The sequence below is a fragment of the Stegodyphus dumicola genome, chromosome 1, assembly GCF_044657685.1.
Source record: "Stegodyphus dumicola isolate Sdum_Otavi_A_Nest chromosome 1, ASM4465768v1".
Classification (NCBI taxonomy): domain Eukaryota; kingdom Metazoa; phylum Arthropoda; class Arachnida; order Araneae; family Eresidae; genus Stegodyphus; species Stegodyphus dumicola.
The window spans coordinates 264,092,027-264,118,516 of NC_140768.1; the positions used below are offsets into that span (position 1 = coordinate 264,092,027).

General features: G+C 32.4%; 1 protein-coding gene across 7 annotated transcripts in view; it reads left to right on the forward strand.

The window, feature by feature from the left end:
• LOC118190273 (uncharacterized) overlaps positions 1-26,490 on the forward strand; it is a 182,344-nt gene that overhangs the window by 79,207 nt on the left and 76,647 nt on the right. For all 7 annotated transcript variants that reach the window (XM_085827602.1, XM_085827631.1, XM_085827618.1 and 4 more), the window contains exons 21-26: positions 2,687-2,805; positions 2,944-3,108; positions 5,903-6,193; positions 10,280-10,545; positions 14,777-14,864; positions 26,171-26,282. In XM_085827602.1, coding sequence (XP_085683728.1) covers positions 2,687-2,805; positions 2,944-3,108; positions 5,903-6,193; positions 10,280-10,545; positions 14,777-14,864; positions 26,171-26,282 — 1,041 coding nt within the window. The remainder of the gene's footprint in view (positions 1-2,686; positions 2,806-2,943; positions 3,109-5,902; positions 6,194-10,279; positions 10,546-14,776; positions 14,865-26,170; positions 26,283-26,490) is intronic.

Consider the following 26,490-nt stretch of genomic DNA (forward strand, 5'->3'; position numbering starts at 1 on the left):
AATTGTTGAAAAAACTGGAGCACTTCATCAGTCTATTGCAAGAACTTTTATTGCTCATAAACATCTGTTGGAACTTGTTTTCATTGCTTTTCATCTTCACTTCTAGGTCTGTAACCCAGAAAAATCCCATCTTAAACATAAGAGACAGTTCATCTCATTACCACAGATAGGGGTTCTTATTGATCAGACAAATCCAAGTCATCTGCCATAAATTCTATTACTATCTTGAAAATGACAAACGCTTCTACTACCAATCTCCAGTAATTTCTCTCTCTCTCTCTCTTTTTTTTTTTTCTTTTCTTTTCCTTCTCATTTTTGCTAAACTTCTCATCCACCTGGAAGCAAGTCCAAAGCTGACCTCCCACCAAAAGCCCATCTTTCAACAAAATCCTCTTTAGTTAACTCCAGACTTAATTATTAATTGAACTACATATTCTGATGCAACAGTGCCTCATTTGTAGGCATTGCAGATATTTTCTACAGTTTTATTATTTTCTATTCTTGCTACTTACCACTTAACCCCTATTTTATCAGCATTTTCTGTCAAGGAGTCCACAACATTTAGAAATAAAATTTGAAGCCAAAATCTCTATGAAACAGAATAACTTTTGTTGCTTGTTTGGCAGTGCTTAAGTATCTATGCATAATTAACTATTATGATTATATAAATGTTCTACTTGGCAACATAAATAGTTGTAAAACATTATTTCATTTATGTCAAAGCAGTATGCTTATAATTATCATAAAAATTGTTATTTATTTATATCTTAGTTTTAACCCATTAGCCGCTGGTGTTGCGTTGACGCAACGGTCAAAATAAATGCATATATAAATATACTACCTAAGATATTTTATACCAGCAGATGATTTTGTGCAGGGAATATTATGAAGATTATTTCTATAAAAAATATTTGCCTTCAACAATCATTTTGTTTATAATAATTAATCTCATACTTTGAGCAAAATTTTCGACCAGGTATTTTTGCTGAAAATATTTAACGAAAGAATCGCCGTCTTTATGAGTGATCTATGTTTAGTCAAGGTCACCGTTTATCAGAACATTACATCAGTCAGATGCTTATATTTGTGTTGGAAAGGAAGGGAAAACAGGTGTTGCACTGATGCAACATCAGCAGGAAACGGGTAGTCAATCTCCTTTTCCACTCATTCCTTTCAATGTTCTGGTTCATGTTCTGGTTGTTTAAAAATGCCTAGAACGAGGTATCTTACATTAGAAGAAGCCCTTCAAAGATTTTTTGATGAAGAAACAGATGATGATAATGTTAATAATGACCAGAATGAAACTGATATTGTTGTTGTTCCCCCAGAAATTGCAGAATCTAGTGACGAAGAAGAAAGGGATGGCAATGTTTTAAATAACGATAATGATATTTTACCAAACGATACTGCCGGGGAAGTTGAAATTCACATAAGAAGTAAGTTTCAGCCTTCTAAAGGCAGTTATAGTCATACTAAAAAGTTTAAAAAGCAAAAGACTGAATTCTTGAAGTGGATAAAAAAGGATCTGTTAGTTATGTCTCAGGAAGAACATGAAGAAAGAGATAGAAAAGAAATTATAAAAGACAAAATACAAGGTAAAACTAGTGCACAGATTTTCGATTTTCGTTTTGGTTTAGACATTTACTTTCTTCTCGTTGAACAGACAAATATATACGCTCAATGGGGAAAAGGGGGGGGGGAAGTGCGCCCAGAATTTATTGCATCTGAAGCCTATATGAGAAGATTTATTGGAATATTATTGCTTACAGGATATCATTCTTTACCTCAAGAAAAATTTTATTGGTCTTTTGATAAGGACATTTCTGTTCCTGTTGTACGAGAATCGATATCACGTTTGCAGTACAGGAATATGAAGCAGAATTTGCATTTGACAATAGTCAAATTGATGGTACTGATAAATTATATGAGGTGAGACCATATCTAAACTTACTAAATATCACCACTTTTTACTACTGGAAATATAAAGTCTCTTTTAGATTTCAGACGTGAGAATGCATTATTCCTTTTGCAAACTCCTATTGAGAGTGTAGAATCAGCCAGAAATAGATCAGCAACAGGAAGACCTAGTAAATTCAGCATTCAAAAACCATTGCATGGAGATGGTAGACATTTTATTGTAAAGTCCGTTGATAACAAAAGACTTTGTTGTAAAGAGTACCATAGCCAGACTGTTTATAGATGCAAAGTATGTAATGTAGCTTTACATCATGATTGTAATAAAGCTTTTCATGCTTGAATCTTTCAATTGAAATAATTTGTATTTGTAAAAGAAATACAATGTGTATTTTAATATTAAATTAATTACAAGTAAAGTGATTTGTAGATTTATAAAACGTTATACAGCTAAAAAGTAATCCTGCGCTCTACTCAAAAGAAACATCACACGAGTACAATCCTACTCACTAAACATCCGTAGTCTTATTCCGCTGACGTTGCGTGAACGCAACACTCGCGTTTTCCACAGGTAAGAGCATTTTTTTTTAAATTTTCAATGTAAATTCATGTTATAAATGCTTAATTTAATATTTGTTATTATTTTCATGAGAAAAGAAACATTCCTTGTAGTTTTGGTGGTTAATGGGTTGACATGGTCTGAAAAGATACGTAAACATATCTAGCATTCCTATTGAGTTTTTAATACTAATGAAATCTTTTTACCTTTTAGATTCTGATCGTTTTGTATTCCTGCTGTGCACACGTGCTGGTGGGTTAGGTATCAATTTAACAGCAGCTGATACCGTTATAATATTTGATTCTGACTGGAATCCCCAAAATGATCTACAGGTTTGTTATATTACTGTATAAAGTTTTAACTTATGATTCTTTAGCCAGCATATGAAACTTTTTTTAAACCACCGCGCTTAAGTATTTTTGATGATTGCTAAAATTTATTCATTAACCCCATTTATTAATTCAATATAGGCTCAGGCCCGTTGCCACAGAATTGGTCAGTCAAAAGCGGTGAAAGTGTACCGACTTATTTGTCGAAATACATATGAGAGAGAAATGTTTGATAAAGCAAGTCTGAAACTGGGTTTAGATAAAGCAGTCTTACAGTCTATGACAATGAAAGAGAATGTAGGCATGGTAAGTAGTCAATTAATAGATATAATTTATTAATGAAAATGTACATATTTTGATTGTTTTTGCCATTTATTACTTGATTGATGATTGAGCCGCATTGTCATCACAATGAAAAACTTCTTTTATATCATCTTTATTTAGTATTACCGCTTCTCCACATTTCTGTTAATTGGAAAATTTTACCTTTGTTTGGCGATAATCCGATTTTTGGTAAATTCTTCCTCGTCAACATTTTTTAGAGCATTTAACTTAAGTCTGTAATCATCGCCAAGCCTATCTGTAATGTGTATATGAGCCAGTTTCCCTTAGAAAGTCCTCCACGTAGGGAACCCTCCCCTTATGCAGATATCCCTTGTGTGCTTTGCCATAATTAAATACATCATAATCAAACATCGCCAAGCGTAATGTCAATAGAAAAGGTTACCACACTCCTTTATTGTTCAATTTTAAACATAAAACAATTGTTTAGACATCACTACATAAGTCATTACTCAATTTGTCATGTTTTGATAAACAGGTGATGATGAAAGGAAAGTATAATAAATAATGATTCTCTCCAGGTTGGCGTCAGATCAATGATGTATCTATGTGGAATGTTTCGGTTTGAGATGCATGCCAAGCAGATACTTGGCAACGGAGCCAAATTACTGATTGTACAAATTTATGCTAAAATGGTTGTTTCTTCAATAACAAGGTATTTTATTGTGTCGGAGCGAAATTAAGAGTCAGGACTCTCCAGATGTTTTATTATGTGCAGAAGGGAAAATCAAATGTGCATGCGTAAAGCCTATGAGAAAACATTGCTGGTGTTTTTGAGGTCCGGATTTTAGATAATTCCGGATAATGGAAGTCTGGATTTTGGACTTTGTACTGTATTAGACATATTAGACATTTTGGTGCACATTTGGCAACTTGTGGCTTGTTAAAGGGAAATTTGTAAAGCCTTTTTCTGCAAACTTATTTTTATTAATAGTAAATATAGGAAAGTTATTTTTTCAGATGAACATGTATCCCTCTAGCTGGCCAGGTTGTATATATTTTCTGGAATATTTTTTTTTAAGTAACTATGTCTATGCATCCTAAATTATATCCAACAAGTTAAAAGAATGTAGTAAAAGAAAAAATGCCTAACACATTTAGATGTTGTAATCTAAAAGACAGCTCTTTCTTATGACAGTTTTAAGGAGTTAATCCAATTCCAAATGCATTTTCTGATAGTAAAATTAGATGGAAAATTTTGTGTTTCAGCATCACAGCCTTCTTCCCATTATTGGCACAACTTGGATATTTTCTAATTAATTTGGCATAAAATTCAAGATTAATTTATAATGATTTAAAATCAGATCCTTCTTTTTTGATGACCCTGTGTATAATATAGTTATGAAAATACAACAATTCATATATGTTTTATAATCTGCAAACCCTTGCTTTAACTCATTTTTTTTTAAAGGCATACTCTGTTATACTACAGTAAATTAAATTTTTTATTAGTTAAATAATTGAGTAACTTGTTAGTCTAGATTATTTTTTAATTTATTTCAAATTAAACTTAATTTGTCTGAATTGTTCAGTGATCTAAAATTATGTGCCACCAGCATCTAACTGATTTCTAGACTACAGTCAAAAGTCGTTAATCCGGACTCGTCGGGACTTCGGTGATTCTGGATTATCGATTTTTCCGGATTATAGATCATCAGTTTAAATCGCGTAAGATGGCATGCAGAAATTCTAAAATTAAAAATATGAAACCGTAATTTATGAAATAAAGAACAATTATGATCTAAAGGGTATCAAAATTTACAAAAAAAAGCTTAATATTTATTTGTTTACTTTATTAAACATTTCTTTCAATGTAAGTTGTTTAAGTTGCTTCGTTTTATGTGATAATACTTTCTCTTTAATTCTATAAACAGACATCATTTTTTGTTGAGTTACAAAGTTCAGTTGTTCAAGTCCTGTTAATTGCTGTGTCGAGAATACCGACTAACTTGTCAATCAAAATTTTTTCGTTTTCACTAACCTCTCTGTCACCTTCTTCATGTCTTTATCCATTTTTTGCAGCAATTCCGCTTTTTGTTTGATGGACATCGAAACATACTGTCGTTTTGTAGATCCTTTGGGAGCTCCAGCATCGGAAATTCTATTTAACATAATCAAAAGTTCAAGTTTACTTTTATAAAATTGCTCTTACAGTCTTCAAAAAATAATGAGCCAGACCAACTCGAAGATTAAGGAACAATGCAAACATCAACATTAAATGAAATAGATAATTAGATGCAAGTGTGCGCAAGTGTCAACGCGGCGCATGCGCAGAAAGTTATTAGCTTTGAGGTCCAGATTATGGGTGTCCGAATTAACGACTTTTGACTGTATTTGTAAAATTTCATATAGTTAAAACAATCATATTGGTCCTACCATTCATTACGAATCATCATTTTAGTTACTTGAGCTGCTTAATAAAAGTTGTTAATAATTTACCTATATAGTATATATATAAAAAATCATTAATGTGTAAGAATAAATTTTAAAATTTATTTGTAGCTCAGCTAAAATTTGTTAAGCAGTGCTTAAAAGTATCATGTGGTTATATAAAATATGCTGTAATGTCATATAGTGTTATTTTTTTAAATATGAATATAACATGAATTTTTTTTTTTTGAGTAAGAGTTATTTTGTAATTTTGTTTTAAATGTTATAGCTATTCAATTATTAATAAATTGATCTACTGTCTGTTTGAAATTGATATGTAAAGAATAGGAAGTTGGGTATGTTTGTATTATTCGTTACATCTTTACAGAATCAGCAGATGTCAAAGAAAGAAATTGAGGATTTGCTACGTAAAGGTGCTTATGGTGCTCTCATGGAAGATGACAATGCTGGTGATAAATTCTGTGAGGAGGACATAGATCAGATTCTTCAACGAAGAACTCAAGTTATTACTCTTGAAAGTGGAACTAAAGGCTCTACTTTCTCCAAAGCAACTTTTACATCAGCTAGCACAAGATCAGACATTGAAATTGATGATCCTAATTTTTGGGAAAAGTGGGCTAAGAAAGCAAATTTAGATGTTGATGAATTGAAAAACAGGGTAATTAATTGTTTAGTTAATTTTTTTATTTCATAAAGGGAAATTATATCTGCTATATTTCAAGTTGATTGCAATTGAAATTTATATACCATTGAATGGAAGCTGATACCATTGAAATTTATATTTCTTCTCCTCAAAAAATGAAATAAATTAAAAAAGGAAATGTTGCGTCAGGTTCTTCTATTTACAATAAAATTAATGTAAAATTCCTTACCTGCTGCATTTTCAGTGTTCACGACGCCAGGCTTCTAATAATCACATTTTCCAGTAAGACTTTCTATTATAATTAACAGGTCATCTTGTCTTTTAATTATTTATTGAAATAAGACACTAATATACACTATTTACAAAGTAGGTAATAATTATTTTAAGACAGTACATTTTAATTCTGAGTCTTTACGCTCCTCAGAGCGGTTCCAATCTCCTCTGGTTCTCGGAACTTAATTACAGCAAAAGTAAAGGAAGAGATGCCCGCCACCTAGTGGCAAGAATGTGACATCCTCCCACCTTTTGATTTTACCTCGATAAGATGCGAAAACAAAATTTATCAATAATCAAACAAAAATTCAAGTACAACTTTCACAAATAAGAAAAGTAACTAATGCTCTAAAATTAATACTTACAAAGAAGGATTACACATCTAAACATTTTCTGCATTACATTCATACCATATCCAGATAACATGTTCCAATTGACTACTGTTAGGACAATTAAATTTCTAAAATACTGAAAAGAAACAAAAATTAGTATAGCAATTTAAAAATAAGTAACAGGTTTTACAGTTTTACGTCCATATCTAGTTTGATAGTTCATATCACTGTCACACTTATCGGCAGAGTTTTTTCTGTTCATGGTGAAGTCACTAAACAAGTTAGGTCTATCAAGTTCGAGAGGATAAATACGTTTCACAGGTCTTAGGAGTTCACCCGTTGCAGTTTTCACTTTGACAACACGTACTTCGTTGTCTTTCCCAGGATATAGTTCTACAACACGACCTTTTGGCAAATCTATTCTCTTCTTGTTGTCGCTGCCGACAAACACCAAGTCATTTTTGTTGATAGTCTGAGTAGATCGTTTAGATGGTTTTTGCACTAGGATAGCTAAATATTCATCACGAAATCTTTTGCGAAAATGTTCTCTTAAGTTCTGCAAGAACTTGTATCTTTTTGTCAGATTAATGGTATCCAGGTAGTCTAAGTCAGGCACTCCGACGTCGTGCACATCTTGTAGAAACATTGAAGGAGTTAGTGCCGTAAGATCATTTGGATCTTCTGAAAGGTACGTAAGGGGTCTTGAGTTGATTACTGATTCGATATCACAAAGTATAGTCAAGATTTCCTCGTAAGAGACACAGGACTTTCCGAGAACATTTCTCAACATCTTCTTCATTGTTTGTACCAACCTCTCCCACCAACCGCCCCACCATGAAGCAGTTGGGGGATTAAACTTCCACTGTATTTTCATACTAGTTGAATGACATTTTATTTCTTTCCAATCTATCGATCTTAACAGATTTTCAGTTCAACGAAATTAGTGCCATTGTCGCTGTAAATAATACTTGGACAACCTCTTCTGGCAATAAATCTCCTTAATCCCAAAATGGACGCATTTGTTGATAAACTTTCTATCAGCTCAAGATGTATCGCGCGATAGACCGCGCAAGTAAAAAGCAAGATCCATGCCTTTTTTCCTTTTCTTAAATAAAGAGGACCGGCTACATCGACTCCGGTCTCTTCAAACACCAGAGCATCTCGAACTCGATCTTCAGGAAGAGGTGCTGGAACAGTCTCTATATTCTTTGCGCTATATCTTCTACAACGAACACACTTCATAAGAACTTTATGTACTGTTTTTTTTTTTCGTCTCAGGACCCAGAATTTCTGTCGAATATTGGCTAGTACGGATTGCACACCAGCGTGGGATAGTCGCAAATGGTAATCTAAAATTAACCTATGAACTAAGTAATGATTTGAGGGCAATACAATTGGACAGAGAAAATTTTCTTCTTCCTCTCTTCTAGTAATCTTGGTTTTTAACCGAATAAGGCCATCTGAGTCAAAAAAGGTACAAAGGTTGCTAACTTTAAGTTCTTTGCCAAATGCTTCTATTTGTATTATCTTGCATATTTTCTTTTCTACAGTTTCTATTTCAGGGACCATGAGTTCTCCTGATTGTTTCGAATCTGGTCTTCTGCAGTTGTTGATAAATCTGCATATCCAAGCAGTTATTCTTAACAGGAAACATTGATTCATACTGCAATACGTTTTGTAGAATAATTTGTTTATAATGTATTATGTGTGTTACTCACTTGTTTATAATGTGTAGTATTTTAATTATAATAAATGTATCCAAATTTTATAATTACTATATGTGAATTATGTTTTAATTAAATTTTTTTAACAGTGCATGAATGGGAACCCTTTTTATAAAATTTATTGTATGCAATAAATCTTAAATCAAGTAAACGTAAGAGTCAAATAAAAATGTTTTTTTTTTTTTTTTTTTTTTTACAAAAGTAATCAACATTTATTGCTTACATGTGTATGATAGTATCATGCTTATGCCATATTGAATTTATAATTTTTTTTAGTGTATAACAGTATTAATTGTAAAAAAAAAAAGAAAAAAAAGGGGGGGGGGAAGAACTGGAGAGTAAAATTAGAAATACGTATCTGTATTGAGAGAAAAAATGTGTGAACTGATGATTTAGCATATACTGATCTAGAAGCTAGAATATGTTCTGATTAAATTATTTTTTTTAAACAGTTTAAAATAGCAGTGTCTTACTAATATGTAAATAGGAAGGTTTTCATTTTCAAAATATTCTAAAATGAAAAAAATTATTATTATTATTTTTTAATTAGTAAATAAGCCTTTAGGTGGATAATTGAAGTACCAAATGATCCAGAAGTAAAGCTAAAAGTACAAGTATAAAAAGTAGCATGATGCGGTTTTCACAAAAATACAGCATGAATTTATTTTTAATAATGAAAAAATTCATTACCGGACTATTTATATTCTTTTGTTGACAGGTTGTGCTGTAGCGGTCATGGGAAACTGGCATTTCATACAGGGCTTCGTTGATCACTCGAGATAATCCTGAGTGATATGCTTACAACATCCAACACACACAGAAACTAAAATCAACTGTTTTCCAGAGACATTGTGAATTTGCAAAGTTTGACTCTCAGTCGTTTTATGGACTGATAAAGTGCACTTAACGGTGCTGTAGATATACACAACTCTCTTATCTAGACGAGAAAGAACCCACACTTGATTGTGGAAACCTCTTGCATAAGCTTGACAGGGTTCACTATTTCAATCATTATAGATGCCTTTTTAGTTAAGGAAACTTACAGATGTGCATTTTAGACAGTTTTTAATCACAGTCAAGTATTATGCAGTGCTTTTAAAAGGCAGCATCATTCTTTCTTTGCAGGAAAGGCAGATACTCTATAGTCTAACATTCATGCAGGATGAAGCACATCTACACAGGTCTTGTTCAGTCCGCAGTGTGATTATCATTTGAAAATGATATTGTATGCAGTTACTGTTTTGGACATGAATGACCATCAAGATTGCCAGATTTGAAACTTGTGACTTTTGATAATACGCTACTTGAAGTCACAGGTTTACAGAGGTCAGCCAGTGGTATTGGCAGTATCGAGGAAAAAAAAAAAAAAAAATACCTTCATGTGACAAGAATTGAAGCTAAACTTTTCAGTTATTGTTGTACTACATCTGATGGCCATTTTTTGGAATGATGACAGTCATATTGAATATTTGTAACCTTAACAGTGTTGCAAATTGTGTTGTGTCAATAACACAATTCAAGCACCACCTGTCAATGAAAAATATAACTATTCTGGCAATAAAATCTACTATCTATTATTAAAAAATTATTACTATTAAAAAAAATCTATGTTCAGTGCATTTCCTGTTAAAACTGTATCATGCTATTGTATATAATTTTTTAATTATTGGACTTTTACTTTTTATGTTACATTTTGATCACTCTGTATATGGAGCTTTATATAGCTTAATTTTTTTCCTTTGGCAATACCATTTACTTTTCTATTTATGTAGAATGAACTAATAATCCAGGAACCACGTCGAAGAACACAAACAAGAAGATTTGGTACTGATGATTTAATAGACTTATCAGATTTAGATAGCAGTGATGAAGATGATGAATCTATTTCTGCACGAACTAGAGCATCAAGAAAAGGTTCAAAAAATCGTTCTAAAAACAGAGGCAGAGAAAGAGATGATGATTTCATGGATGATGTTCCTCCAGGGAATTGGACACGTGCTGAATGCTACAAGATGGAAAAAGGATTACTTACATTTGGGTACTTGGAAAATTTTTTTTATTAATTTGAGTTTAAAATTTTATACAGTAAAAGCTTAACGATCCCGATATTCAAACAACCAGAATATTTTTTAAAAAATTCCCCCCCCCCCAAATTTAATTAATGAGAGATTTTTAATGCCATTATAGAACTCATAATACTGTTAACACTTATACATTGTTACCGAACAGCGTGCTTTAACACCAGTAATGGATAAGCGTGACTTAACGTAAGATCTTTGTTTTGGTTTAATGTAAATTCGATTAATTCTTGATGAGCTAGTTTAATTTTTGCGAAGAAGAATATAAATTCGATTTTTCCTTCCACTTGAAAAAAATTATTAATATCTGGAACTGCACGAATTATTATCTGGACATAAAAAAATGCCATGATATGTGACTTTAAAAGTGCATAAACAATGGTGTGAAAAACTGTAATAAACAATTTAAGTTTTTTTATATCATGTATCTGTAATTTGTATCTCTTCATCATCTCTAAGGAAAAATGATATGTTTATAAAAATTCGTGCTGGAATAATTGGCGACATCTTTGCCATTTTCATATTTGGTGGAATTTCATGATCGGATGAGATCTACAAAGTACATCATCTTTTATAAGACTGAAATGTGTTCTTTTTCTGCCCCTTCCAAAATCTTCTGTAGGCTTTTGATATTCAAGTTGATAATAAATAAGGTGATTGTTTTTATAATTTTGGGGCATAAATTTTTCGCTCTTCTTTGGCTTTTCTAACGTGAATTCCAATTTTAATGTGCACAAGTGTTTGGAATTTTCATATAATCTGAATTCGGCATTTCCCGAGCTTTCGAGATAGTTGAGCTTTTACTGTAACAGTAAAATTATTTTGCCCCAAATGTATATATACAGTAGAACCTTTATTATCTGAGAATCTGTCAACCAATTTGTCTATTAACAGGGTTGCCACGCTACCTGGAAAACCGGGAGAACCGGGAAAAGTCAGGGAATTCGAAAATTGACCAAAAAATTCAGGGAAAAGTCAGGGAATTTAAGTATTTTTGTCAAAATCTGGAAAAGTCAGGGAAGTTCATATAATGATCCCGCCAAAAAAAGCGATTTTTGCGCCGACGTCGGAAGAGATAACTTTTTTGGCGAATTGCCTATCACGTGAGTGTCTGCTGGCATAGAGCCAATTTTCGCAGCTCCAATTTGATTGCCTTTTAGAAAGGCAAAGCAAGTTTCCCGCAACTTTTGGTTTCCAGTATTCTCGAGAATCGCATGTGCAGTGCATGAACTAAAGAAAGTACCTGTTCTCGTATAAAACAAAATGGGTTTAATCTTAGTATACGGTACTATGGAGGTTAGAATCAAAGAATATGTATTGTAAAGAAGGAAAACCTCTCTGCAACAGACGTGGCTCCGTTCCATCATAGAGGGAAACTGCATGCGTGATATATCTGCCGCCAAAGCTGGAAACCGGTGTCGAAGTTCGAAGGTCACGTTATCAAGAGTTCATTAAATGAATATCCTTTAAAATTTCTTTAACCACTTGCGCTAAAAAGACGTGCCACGCACGTCGAGATGTTTTTGTCTCAAACTGCGAGCGACGTGAACACCACGTCGATAAGCATTTATCGCAAAAATGAAAATAACATGGTGCACACGTCGCCTAACAACGAGATTATTTATTTCTCGAGTTACAGCTCTGGATTGCACTCGCAGATGCGGAGCGGCGTAAATGAGACACTTTACCACTTGCTATATTGTCACGGCACCGCAACCGTGAAGTTTAGTCTTAGCGCAAGTGGTTAAACTCTAAATTAAAAGAAAATATTTTTTGGCGCAAGTAAATTAATTCATAGGTTAGTAATTTTCAGGGGGGGGGAAACTACGAAAATCCGTTTTTAAAATTATTGCGAAAAATCCAAGAAGAATCGTCCTTTGATAAAACGTTTCTTCTTGGATTTTTCGCAATAATTTAAAAACGGATTTTCGTAGCTTTCTTTTTCTCAAAGAACGTTTCTTCTTAACACGTTTCTCAATTTCCGGTACACATCGCAGAGAGGGAAATTCTGGCCGCCAGGTTCCGTCGCCAAATCCCTTGGCAAATTTTCCCTCCGCATTCTAGCGGCGTAATAGCATTTTACTTGTATGGAAAATTTTCTTCTTTACATAGACCAAAGAATTAGAGATTCTTTGCATAGACGTTTTTTGGTTAAAATAATCTCCATGTATGGATTTGGCGACATGATGATGCGCAGTAAACGGGTCATTTTGGTCTTGGCGACAATTTTCAAAATCGTGCCAAAGCCTTACCGTATACTAGAATTTTACCGCAAAATCTTTTTAAACTTTTCTTTTTAATAAATACCTTGCCATTTTGCAGTAAAATAAAAAATAGTAATCTGTCATCTAGGCTAACCATGTAATATAACTATATTCGCTAAAATATCGTTGATTATTCTAATTCAATTTTTAAGTAATTATCTTTATTTTTATGTTATTCGTATAATTTAATGACGCTTCTTCCCTCTAAATTTATTAATTATTAGTAAATAATATTTCTAAATTTCAGGAAATTTTCTCTGGCATAATCTTGAAATTAATTCTAGTAGTATGATGACATACCATCATGAAATTTAATGCACATATTTTTTTCTTATGTATGCTGCGAACTAAATATAAAATACCTCAATTTATTAAAATAGATTTCTTTGTTTCGTTTAGCTGCAGAATATCTGCAAAAAAAGCCTTATTTCATTCCAGATTGGGAAGATTCTAATCTCAATCTTCAATGGAGAAAACAAGAACTATTATAATTATATTTGTGTTTTCAAGTGTTAGGTGCTTTTTAAGAACATACCTCACACAAATTAAATTTACCTAAAATCTAACCTAACTATTTAGCATTGCGTTGTGATTTATAAGGACCGGATTAGCCTCGTGTTGAACTGGTGATGATCATGAGTAATAATTAAATAAAACATACATTTGTTATCCAATATATATATCTTAAATTTTATTAAGTTTCTTAAGTGTAAAAGTAAACAAAATTATCAAACAAAGTATACCAAGAATAATTAAGAATAAATATCCTCTGGGATTTATTGAATAATTAAGTGAATTTGCTACACAATACAAGTAATACCATAATTTACCTCTTAGCATAGCCAACGTACATTACGCGGATAGACTGGAATTTTCTTGAAACGCACCTGTAAAACCTGGAAAAGTCAGGGAATTTCATTCTCCTGTTTGAGTGGCAACCCTGTATTAACCAAACTGATAACTGATTTAAAGGATCATTGAGAAACTGTAGTAATGTTAAAAAGGGTGAACAAAAATCGGTAACATTTGCAACTTTTTTTAACAGTGATAAATTTTTTGGTGTTTCCTATCTGGATAGTCAGAAAAATGTTTCCATTGCAGTGCTTTAAAAGATGTGGTGTTCGTAGACTAAAAATAAAAGTAACAGTGATTGACAATGAATTGATAGACAAATTTCAAAAGCTAAATGGATGAAGATGCCATTTTAGAATGGATATGCATAAAAAAAAAGCTAACAATATTTTCAAGTTTTGAGTGAAAAAGAAATCATTTGCAGCATAGATATGGAAAACAATGCAAAAGTTAGCCCTGCTGAAACTTTAATTTTATTTTGATGACAGTAGAGCATTCAAAAGTTATTTGCATTAAGGGAGGAATGCTTTCATGAATGACATTTTAAGGGAAACTATCTGTCATCATGTTCCACAGGGAAAAAAGCACAAAATCTCCATTACACTCTGCCCATTTGTTGAGTTTTAAAAACCTGGGTTGAGCTGTTATTACCTAGTGGTTTTTCTACTTGGTCCCTGGTAGGTGCTGAAAGTTTGAATAAAGCTTTTTAATGTTAATGACATTTTGTTTGGGGGGGGGGAAGAATAGCAGACCATTTACAAAAAATGTTTCATAAAAATACATGTAAGAAATTTGACAAAATTTCTCAAATTGAGTAAATTTTGATGGCATTTGCTTATTCCATTTTTTTTAATGTATATTTTTGTTACAGTATAAAATCTTGCATGAATTTGTTTTATTGAAGGATGTAAATTTTATCTAGAATCAGTTAAAAATGTTAATACTTGTGCGCATATATTTAGTATTTAAAATTGTAATATTATTTATTTCTGTATCTGGGAGTCTAAAAGGAAGTTTTTGTACATTTGCGAGGAAAATCTATGTCTAATTATATTTTATCTTTTTCCCTTTACAGATGGGGTCGTTGGGATGAGTGCATGGCTTTGGGACAGTTTCGTAGACGTTTATCTCATAAAGACTGTGAAGAAATTTCTCGTACAATTGTAAGCAGGCTTTTATATTATCCTCTCAAATGCTGCTGCTTCTTTTTTATGTAAATTTTTGTTTGGCTGCTATTTATGGAAAACTTTTATATTATCAAGATTGCAATGTGCATGTGAGGGTCGAGGTTGTCATAAAGGCTACCAAAGTTTTTCTGTGCATCACATGTCCTTTTATAAAGTAATCTAGTTTAGTTTTTGTTTCAGAATAATTGTGTATAATGGTTTTAATCTCTTAGTTTTGGTGTAAAATTCTATAATTTTTTTTTTTGGGGGGGGGAGTTAAAGCGTCATGAATGTTTAAACTTTTTTTTTTCGTTCTAACTTTAAAATGTTATGTAAAAATTTAAAACATTGTTACATTATAAAAAATATGATGCGGACACCACGTGACTTACTTGTATGGAATATTAAATTGTATGCATTTTTTGCTGTGTTTCATTTAAACTTATTTCCTCAAAATTCATTCTAGATATATTTTTCATTCCATTAAATCTGTTTTCACTTCGTGGCAAGGCAAAAATACATTAAAACCTTAAAATATCTTCATTAAAAACTGAAAAATATAGAAAACATAAAACACCAAATACAGTTAAACCAATTAAAAAAATTTTTACAATTAAAATTAGAATTTCTACGTAAAAGCAAGCAGTTCCACCAACAGGCAAGAAGGCAGATTTTTTGGAACGGGAAAAAAGGCAATGAAGGTGCAGAAACTGAGTTCACTTTTCTGCTAAGTTTCAAATGTAAACAAATATGGCTGCTGTGGTAGGAAAAATTACTTAGCCGCACATAAACTACTTTTAAATTGTTGATAATTATACAACTATTGCATGCAGATTAACTAAAGGCATAAAAATATCAACCAGAAGATAAGAAGAACAGAATTCAATCATTTTTAAAGCAAAAAATGAACAATTTAGCAATATATAAGAATTAAAAAATTGAGCTCATGGAGCCAAATAACAGAGTGGATATATATATATATATATATATTTCATAAGAATAAATTGAATTTAAATAAATTTAATTTAAATACAAATTTAATTAATTCATCGCGCCATTGCTATACTTTTGGTGTGGCCGATTGCAACCAAAACAGGAGGTGAACAACTACTTGTTTTAGCAGTCCTATGTACAAAATTTCAATGTTCTGAGGTTATTTATTTTTGAGTTATGAGAGATGCATACTCTTCTGAATCCATTTTAAATCAAAAAAACTCTTCTGAATCCATTTTAAATCAAGTTTATTGTGACGTTCAGACATATGCACCCCTTGGACTTCCAGGTGCTTAATGAGAACTTCCTGTTTTGTTCAGAGACAAAATGGACAGCAGAACTTTGAAGAAAAGTTCAGCGGAAACTCAACCCCTAGTGTGGTTTCCGGTCATAAGGGACTAATTATTCTCTTTCCAGGTTTTTAAGAAAACGAGTGAAAGCAGACGCACTTTAGCATAAATTATGGTTAAAATGATTCAGTTAATTTAATATTTATTCAAGAATTTCGTATTACGTTTTAAAAATAAATATTTTAAAAGACAACTTGTCTTTTCTTGCACCCAACACGGGTGTTCTGACATTACAGCTTTATTAAAATGGTAGCTGCATTTCAGATGAGAAAATCCATGCAGAAATTACAGACTGTCAGGCTCTGAAAATTCACCTCAAGATTGCGGGACAGTCATTGTCTGGATATCATCAGTGTTTTGCAGATATTACAGACCGTCAGGTTCTGAAGTGCAGCACAAAAAGTTACGAACAACAGTTCAGAAAAGTGATTACAGCTCTCCGAAGCTGTGAAATAAGAAAATCCATGCAGAGATTGCAGACCGCCAGGCTCTGAAATTCATCTCGTGATTGTAGGACAGCCATTGTCCGATCATCATCAGTGTTTTGCAGATATTACAGACCATCACGTTCTGAAGTGCAGCACGGAAAGTTACGAAAATCAGTTCGGAAAAGTGATTTACAGCTCTTCGAAGCAGTGAGATAGAATCCACGAGAAAGTTTATGGACGCTTGTCCAGACAAAAAGCAACGACAGTCTCCTGAATACAGCTCATCTTCAGCAGCATAAATTGTGCGATCATCGTGTGTTCGAGAAAAATTAGGGCAGAAGTGTGCAGACAAGCCCTGTCCGAAGATCATTGGGAAGATGCAGTGTAGTGAGGAAAAAAAAAAGGGGTAGTTGTGCGATCATCTTTGTACCTGAGAAAATTAGTGCAGTGCAGTGTATGGTGTTCAATGCAGTGTGTTCTTTGCCCGAAGATCATCAGATTATTGTGAATATGTAGTGTAGTGATAGTCTGCAATATTATATAAGTGTCTACAAATATGATATGTCTACAAATTCAGGTCCCTGATATAAGTGTCTACAATCCAAATGGGTAAGTACCTTGGATTTTTTATATTGAGGCAGTAAAGTAATTTAATTTATTTCTGTAATTTAGTATATAAGTTCATATAACTGTTTTAAGTTAACTTTGTTTTCTGTAAAGCTTTAAAAAATATGCTGTTTGGGTTTTATGTTACAATAAGAAGTATAAATTTTAGAATTTAAATCTGTATTAATAGATTTTTTAATATTTGAAAGGTTAATGTGTTGTGCTGAAACTAAGCTTATACAGTACAAAGTCCGTAATCCGGACTCATCGGGACTTCGGCGATTCCAGATTAAGGATTTTTCCGGCTTATAGATCATCAATTTAAATCTGGTAAGATGGCATGGAGAAATTATACAATTAAAAATATAAAATCGTAATTTATGAAATAAAGAACAATTATGATCTAAAGGGTAACAAAATTTACAAAAAAAAAAAAAAAAAAAAAAAAAAAAAAAAAAAAAAAAGAAAAGAAAAGAAAAGAAAAGAAAAAAAAAAGAAAACTTAATATTTATTTGTTTTACTTTATTAAAAATTTCTTATAATGTAAGTTGTTTAAGATGCTTCCTCTTTCAAATTCAAAAAGTTCCTTTTTCTTGTGTCATATATAGTGGACCATCCAATGCCTTACTTCTCGCGTAATTTTGAGACGGATAGGCCTTTATCCATTTTTTTTTGCAGCAATTCCACTTTTTGTTTAATGGACACCGAAACATGCTTTCACTTTGTAGATCCTTTGGCAGCTCCAGAATTAGAAACTCTTTTTGACATAATTGAAGTTCAAGCTTAATTTTTATAAAAATGTTCTAACAGCCTGCAAAAAATAATAAGCCGAATCCAATTAGAAGATTAAGGAACAGCACAATCTGCAACATTAACTGAAATGCCTTAGATAATTTTAGCCTAGCTTATACCGTCCGTTATACATTAAACACGCATGCACATAAAGTTTGTAACTTTGAGGTCCGGATTATAAATCATTCTGGATTATGGACGTCCAGATTACAGACTTTGTAGTGTATAATTGAATGTGTAAGGGAGAAGGAATTATTGTATCTTTGAAGGTTCTAAGTATAGGTGGTATTCTGACATTCACTTCTAAGACGTCTTGAATATTATAAATATTAGAATTTTCAGTTAAGGTGTGTAAAACATTAGTTGTGTAAGAACTGAGGAAAAAATTTTTGTTTTTCTATTGAATGAATAAAAGGGGAATGCTAGAAATCTCCAGTATTTTTCATTTTTACGGTTGTCATATTAATGTTTAGTTATGAGCATGTAGATATATGATTTTTATAATTAACCTTTGAACGCATATTTTAATATACCTCGAATTTTGATGAAAGTATATTGTATTATCATAAGCAATTGAGTTTAACGCAACTGAATTTAAAACTTTTAAGAGGTAGTATTATGTGTAGTATCCTAAGTCCTCGAGTAGACAAATTTTTATTTGAACGCATAATGTGCATATTATAGTGTCAACTGTCTTGTTTTTGTTGATCTGTAAAAAATGTGAAAAAATTTAAGGGTTCAATTTTACTCTCTATTTGTGAAATGATATTTCTTAAAATCAGTTTTATATATATGTAGCGTGAGGGAGCTAAAATTGTTAGGTTGTTATCATAATTTTGTTTTATATCATGGCAAAAATTAAGAAAAAGGATCTTAAATCCTTGGCTGAAGAGTTAGGGGGAAAGGTTAGCCCTGAATTTGGGATAGTGGATTTAAGACAACTGATTATGGGAAATGAATCCTATGAGGAGGAACTAGTGAAAGGCATGTTAGAAAATATCACTTCAGAGAGGCATGAAAGAATTAGGAGAGAAGAAAAAGTGTGGCAAGAAAGAATTAGGAGAGAAGAAGAGAGGCAGGATAGAATTAGGTGAGAAGAAAGGCAAGATAGAATTAGGAGAAAAGAAACGGAATTTGAATTATCGAAATTGAGATTACCAGCCGCTAATGGAAATGACTCTGGAAATAGTGGGAATGAAGAAAATGGGCTTAAAAAAAGCCATTAGGATCTGAAAAAAATGATTCCATAATTTGATCCTGAAGAGAGTGATATTAGTTTGTATCTAGTTATGTTTGAGTGCCAAGCAAAGCGTGTGAATCTTCACCAGTCAAAATGGGTTTCTGTTTTATTGACCATTTTGCCAACGGACAGTTCAGCTGATTATGTGAGAACCAGAACAGCAGGCTTATGACTACCATTACGTAAAGAGGATATTGCTTAAAAGGTTTAAGCTTAGTCCAGAAAAATTTCGCATCAAATTTAATCCCAGAAATCCCAGTTTTTCTGGAATACCAGAAAAACACTCAAACCACTTGGAGAGGTTTTGCCTTTGAATTAAGGAATTATTTTGAAGAATGGATTGCAGGTTTGGAAGTTACCGTTTTTTAACTTTTAAAGGATCTCATTATAATGGAGCAAATGAAGCGCCGTGTAAATGTCGAAGTGCGGCAGCATTTTATTGACGAATGGTTGAAGATAACGACTCCAAATAAAATAGCAGAAATGCTAGAAGAGTATGAAAACATACGTGAAACCCGGAAGAATATATCTCCTGTGCATAGTTCTGAGTCACAACGGGGAAATAAAAATCATTTAAATTCAAGAGATCCACACAAAAGTATCACCAGTCTAGAGGGAAAGATAGATATGCCTCTGACAGAAAGGAACATCTCCGGAATCAGAACGAGCGTCAGTTTGATATAAGAAGACTACTTAAGTGTTATTTTTGTGGTTCAACCGAACACTTAAGGCCTCAATGTCCAGAAGTTAAAAGGGATCTCAAAACTCCGTTTATTGTAAATAGAGAGCAGGAGATTGAAGAAGATTGTTTAGCCCTGTATCTAACGATGGCTAAAGTGAATGGTTTTGATCTTCCAGTTTTGAGAGATACCGGATCATGCATTGATGTAATATGCAAGAAATATCTCACTCCTTCGATGCTGACAGGCGAGACTGTTTGGGTAAAACACCCGTTTGAAAAGGCCCCAATTTGTTTACCCTTAGCAAATAGAAGGAACTTTTGGCCAAGTAACAACAAAAGCAGCGGTCATTCGAAATGAATTGGATTCCTGTAATTATTTGTTAGGGAACAGAACTGCTGAAAAATTAGCAGTAGATCAACACGATAAACTTTTCTTTCAAGTGAAAACAGGTACTTAAGCTCCGAGTCAATCAAAGAATGAAATCAGGAAAATTTGTCCACTGGAGTCTGAACGTGGCGAACTCGAACCCTCAAGCGAAGTTTTCTCCCCTCATTATAGAAAGGGGTGAAGTCTTGTCTCAAACAAAAAGGATGGAGAAAACCAATTTCTCTCTGTCTGAAACGAAGGTGAATGAACTGTCAGTGCCTACAATAAAATATTCTTTTGTAATGGACCTACAAAAGAAAAGTGACATTGTAAAACCATCTTTTGACTTAGTCACGTTAGACAATCACCGTAACTCTTTGGGAAATGTGTACAAGTTAAGAATTTCCTTTTCGGTTCGGCATGAACAAGAAACTGTAGATATGACAAATGATTTTTCATACTAACTAGACTTGGAAGGTTTGCAAATGCCTAAAAATTCCGTAGGAGAATTACCAAAGTCACCGAGTAGTGTAAATTTACCAAGGAAAGTAGAAGAATCCCCACTTCATCATTTATCTATACTAGTGCCTGATACTGAATATTTTGAGGTCAAATGTAGTATTCTTATTCAGGTGTTGGGTTACCATTGAGGGATTATCACAAATGGAAAATTAAAAATCTTCAAGGTTTCCCTTTTCAGCCTGGCTAGAAATATAATTAATATTAAACTTAGGAATGTATATTGTATATTACGTTTCACAGAAAATTATACATTCTTTATTTGTATATGTATAATTAAGTTTATTTCTCAGTATTATGTTGATGATATGTTTTTTTACTGGCCTCAATATAGTTCTTGTTATGTTTATCCTTGGTACTTAGCCCAGCGTTGTGGGGAAAAAAGTATTAGTACTAATAATTATTAGTTATTTTTATTATTAAGATTTGCTGTGGTAAGGTACTAGGAATTGGAGTTCTGAACCCCTTCCAGGAGGGTAAAAGTTGTGACGTTCAGACATATGCACCCCTCGGACTTCCAGGTGCTTAATGAGAACTTCCTGTTTTGTTCTGAGACAAAATGGACGGCAGAACTTTGAAGAAAGGTGCAGCGGAAACCCCCTAGTGTGGTTTCCGGTCATAAGAGACTAATTATTATCTTTCCAGGTTTTTAACAAAATGAAGAGAGAGCTTTGTGTAAAAAGCTTTTAATGCTGTAAACAAGTGAAAGCAGACGCATTATAGTGTCGTTGCCGCGTCAGCGGCCTTTTATATGAATTATGGTTAAAATGATTCAATTAATTTAATATTTATTCAAGAATTTCTTATTAAGTTTTCAAAATAAATATTTTAAAAGACAACCTGTCTTTTCTTGCACCCAACACGGGTGTTCAGACGTTACATTATAATCTGTTTGGGAAAAAGAGTCCTTTGTTCTCTCCGTACGTACAGATGTCATGCAAAAACATTGTTAAATTGCATTCAATAGCAGTCAAAATATATATTTTTGTTGAACTATGATGCCTGGAATTTATCGTGATTACAATACTTTCTTTACTTCATACAAGAAAGTAAAAAGGGAATGCATAGCTGACAACTCTCCCGTTTTTACATGGAGACACGTAGTCTGCCTTGAGACACTGCCCTCAGTAGGTCACTGAATCTTCCAGTTTTTAATTTTCAGCCTTTACTAAGGAAAATCTTTCCTACCAATGAATAAAATTTACTAAATTAATGAAATTTAACTTGGGCAACTTGCATTTCTCCGTTCCAAGTGTTTTTCAACATATTTTCCTATTGAATTTGATTTGTTATGAACTGTCTATGGTGCAGACATTTGTAGTGAGGATTCTAGCCGTTCGTGAACTAGTTTAAAGAGCCAATTCATTTTACTGAGTGAGCAAATCGTGATTTGCAAAAATTGAGCAGTAGTTCCTTTGAGAACTGTTGAACTGCCTTTGAAAACAAATAACATTTTTATGGTAGAAGGACTGCTTCTTCTCTTGTGTTAAAAGTGAGTTTTATAAATTCTCCTTTTTTTAAAACAAACTAACGAATGAAGAAATATTCTCTTGAACGTTCCTTGTTCAGTTATTTTCACTCCTCACACATACTGCTCTTGATTTACTGCATTGCCTATCTCATTCTTCAAGGTTATTTTTATAAGTGGCAAGTCTTAAAAAAAAAAAAAAAAAGATTCTATTCAGGGAGGGAACATTCTGGTCTGATCTCATAAAAAAGCAGTTTTGTCTACTTCTAATTTGTAGAATTATTTTCTTTTTAAGATTAAGTAATTATTTTTTTTTTTTAAGATTCTACCAATGTTTAATCAGTTAATGTTTGAATTTTATTTTGTTTTGCTTTAACAAATGTTATAAACTCAGTTTATACTCATGCTAGTTTGTGAATTAATTATTAATTTTATTTTCTTCGTATTAAAAGTGATAATAAAGTAATAAATTAAAACAGTTTTTCCCTATTTAGAGTTTTTACTTTAATATGAAAATGTAAGAAAATTATGAAATGTACTTAGCTAAAGAATGTAAAATTTAAAATCATGTCAGTATGCAGTGTGAAAATCCACAAATGCATCACGGCACACAATGAACTGGAAGTTCATCTGTCAGCACTATCCTTATCTTCAGGGCAGATGTTTATATTTTATTCGGCTTATAATTCCTTACTAAATGTAGTATTTCATCTCGATGTACTCCGTCTTTGATATGATTTAAATCAAATTCCTCATCATTATAAATATCACGAATACACATTAACTAGTTTTCTCGTTGCAATTTTTTAATTTCGACTATGCGTAATGTATGCTTTACGCATGCGCGCGTTGAAAGAAATGTTTAATAAAGTAAACAAATATTCAGCTTTTTTTTTGTAAATTTTGATACTCTTTAGATCATAATTGCTCTTTATTTCATAAATTACGGTTTTATATTTTTAATTTTATAATTTCTGCATGCCATCTTACCAGATTTAAACTGATGATCTATAATCCGGAAAAACCGATAATCCGGAATAGCCGAAGTCCCGACGAGTCCAGATTAAAGACTTTTAACTGTATATATAAATTCATCATCTTAGCACTGTTAATGATGAACTGAAGATTCAGACTTTTTTTATTTTCACTGTAATTACAATTTTCGTTATAACACAGTTTTGCCATATCTATGGCCAACATTTGCTGAAAACACAATACAGTCAAAAGTCGTTAATCCGGACTCGTCGGGACTTCGGCGATTCCGGATTATCGATTTTTCCGGATTATAGATCATCAGTTTAAATCTCGTAAGATGGCATGCAGAAATTCTAAAATTAAAAATATGAAACTGTAATTTATGAAATAAAGAACAATTATGATCTAAAGGGTATCAAAATTTACAAAAAAAAAAAAAAAAAAAAGCTTAATAATTATTTGTTTACTTTATTAAACATTTCTCTCAATGTAAGTTGTTTAAGTTGCTTCCTTTTATGTGATAATACTTTCTCTTTAATTCTATAAAAAGACATAATTTCTTGTTCAGTTACAAAGTTCCGCTGTTCAAGTCCCGTTAATTGCTGTGCCGAGAATACCGACTAACTTGTCAATCGAAATTTTTTCGTTTTCACTAACCTCTCTGTCACATTCTTCATGTCTTTATCCATTTTTTGCAGCAATTCCACTTTTTGTTTGTTGGACATCGAAACATACTTTCGTTCTGTAGATCCTTTGGAAGTTCCAGCATCGGAAATTCTATTTGACATAATCGAAAGTTCAATTTTACTTTTATTAAATTGCTCTTACAGTCTGCAAAATATAATAAGCGGGATCCAGTTCGAAGATTAAGGAACAACGCAATCATTAACATTAACTGAAATAGATAATTAGTTAATTTTAGCTTACACCGTCCGTTATACATTAAACGCGCAGGCGAAAACGTATTCTGCACTTGCGCACACGTATATGCGCAGTAGTCAAGGTCTTACACGCACGCGTAAAACGCCTGTGCGCATGTGCCAACGCGGCGCATGCGCAGAAAGTTTTTAGCTTTGAGGGCCGGATTATGGGTGTCCGAATTAACGACTTTTGACTGTAATAATAAAACTCTTGACTAATTATTAAGATATGCCTGCTTGAAATGTATAGGGTTTGTTACTACAGTTAGATATACTGGCGAGGGTACTTCTCATGATAGACAGTATCATAGTTTGATTAAAGTTTTTTGTAAAAGGTCCTGCTAATATGTGAGCCATGACTTTACAGCATATAAAAAATAATTTTGGAATCATCTTTTTATTATTTCATTTTTTAAAATTAATCTGAAAATGCAAAGTAAACACTTTTATTACTCATATGCATTAAAGGCAGATTGTATGTCATAGTCTTTACTATTTATCTGTTCATTGGATTTCAAATACATAAACCATGTGACAAATAAATGCACAGAGCGGCCCAGCCAGTATAGTGGTTAGTGACCTTGACTGCTGTAGCAATGGACCAAAGGCAAGGAATCCCGGACAAGGCATGGTTGTAACTGTCCTTCCAGCCCTTGTAGTGGTGCAAGGCTAATGGCTAGTAAATGAAGCACCCAGCCATTTAAAAAATAAATAAATACTCAGAAGATTTGTCATTTGCTGAAATCTTTACTTTTATTGAATTTTTTTATTTATTATTATTTACTTAGGTACTTTTCCGTTTTGCCGGCACAGATGATAAAGTCGCCAATAATGGTACAGCCGATGCCAAACGGAATATCCTCACTGGTAACCTTTTACTCCTCATTTTCAAAACAAGCTGCAGCCCTTTCTTATCAGATTGATTGTTTCTTTCAACACTGGCATACCAGATAGATAGAATTTTTACCAGATAGTTCAATTTTATGCCCCAAGGCCAATCGTGGAAGGTAATTACGTCAATTAGGATGCAATTGCACCGCTCACCCGATGTCCAAAATAAAAAAGGCAAAGTCAAGGACTTGTGTCGAATGGAAAGAGAGTGGTAGTGCGCGAAAGTGTACTTTTACTCTGCATCAGATAAAAGAATGCCTGGAACAACAAAAGGATTAGAAGAAGAATCGAGATGGTAGAATGGGATATTTCACTTAGCCGCCATCAGTCGCTGAAGAAAGATGTAATGAATGAAAATAGACAAGAATGCACTAGCAAAGCATAGCACTGTGGTTTTACATAATTTCTGAGTAAGCTATTCGTATGAATTGAAATAATTCTTGCATTTAAACTTGCATTCTAAATTAAGATTTAACTTGAAATTAATGTAGATAATTACTGAGAATTAGATATTTGTAGCGTAGTTTACGGGAGATGAAATTACTTGGGGTCACGTCATATGAACCGGCAAATCAGGATGTTGTACCATGAAAGAATAGTAAATTTTTAAATTAATGTCTTTTACAAATTTATTATCTTTATTTATTGGCTTTTATACAAAATTTGAAACAACATTAAAATGTTCATACCTTCAAAATAAAAAATTCTTAGAACTAACATTTGTTAACATTTTTTACGTGTATACAGTGTGTTGTCGCCAATAAAGTCTGCTTGGCGAGATTTGCGCTGGCGAAACAGAGAAGTACCTTTATTTATTTTGTATCTTTGCTGTTATTAAGTTATTTTTAAGTGTACCTTTCTGAAGTGACCCATTTCATGATTATTGAAAAATTGTGAGAAGCAATGTTTTTCTATTTGTGAGTCACACCTGAACAGTGCTTGTTGAATTGTGAGGAGTGTGTGAACTAAGGTAGTTTTTAGGATTTTACGTAGTTAATTCTTAGTCCTTAATAATCAGTGTTGGTTGTTAGTATTGAATAAAATAATACTAAAATGATTATTATTTTTTTAGTTACTATATTGTTTATTGCACTACAAAGGTGATGAAAAAATTAAAAGTTTTATTTGGGATCTTATTTGTCCAAATTATGATGGGGAACAAAGGATACATAAAAATCATTCAGGTAAGAACTTATTTAAATTTATTTTTAAGCTTTTGTTAATATACATTTTTAATGGATTCTTATTCATTGTATTCATGTTATTTAGGTCTTGAATATCTTCTAGATTTGAATTGTCCAATGTTTACTATTGACTGAATGCAATTTGAGACTTAGATTAAGTTGAAAAATTTTTAATCCTTTTTAATATTTTTAATAGTTATAGTTTATA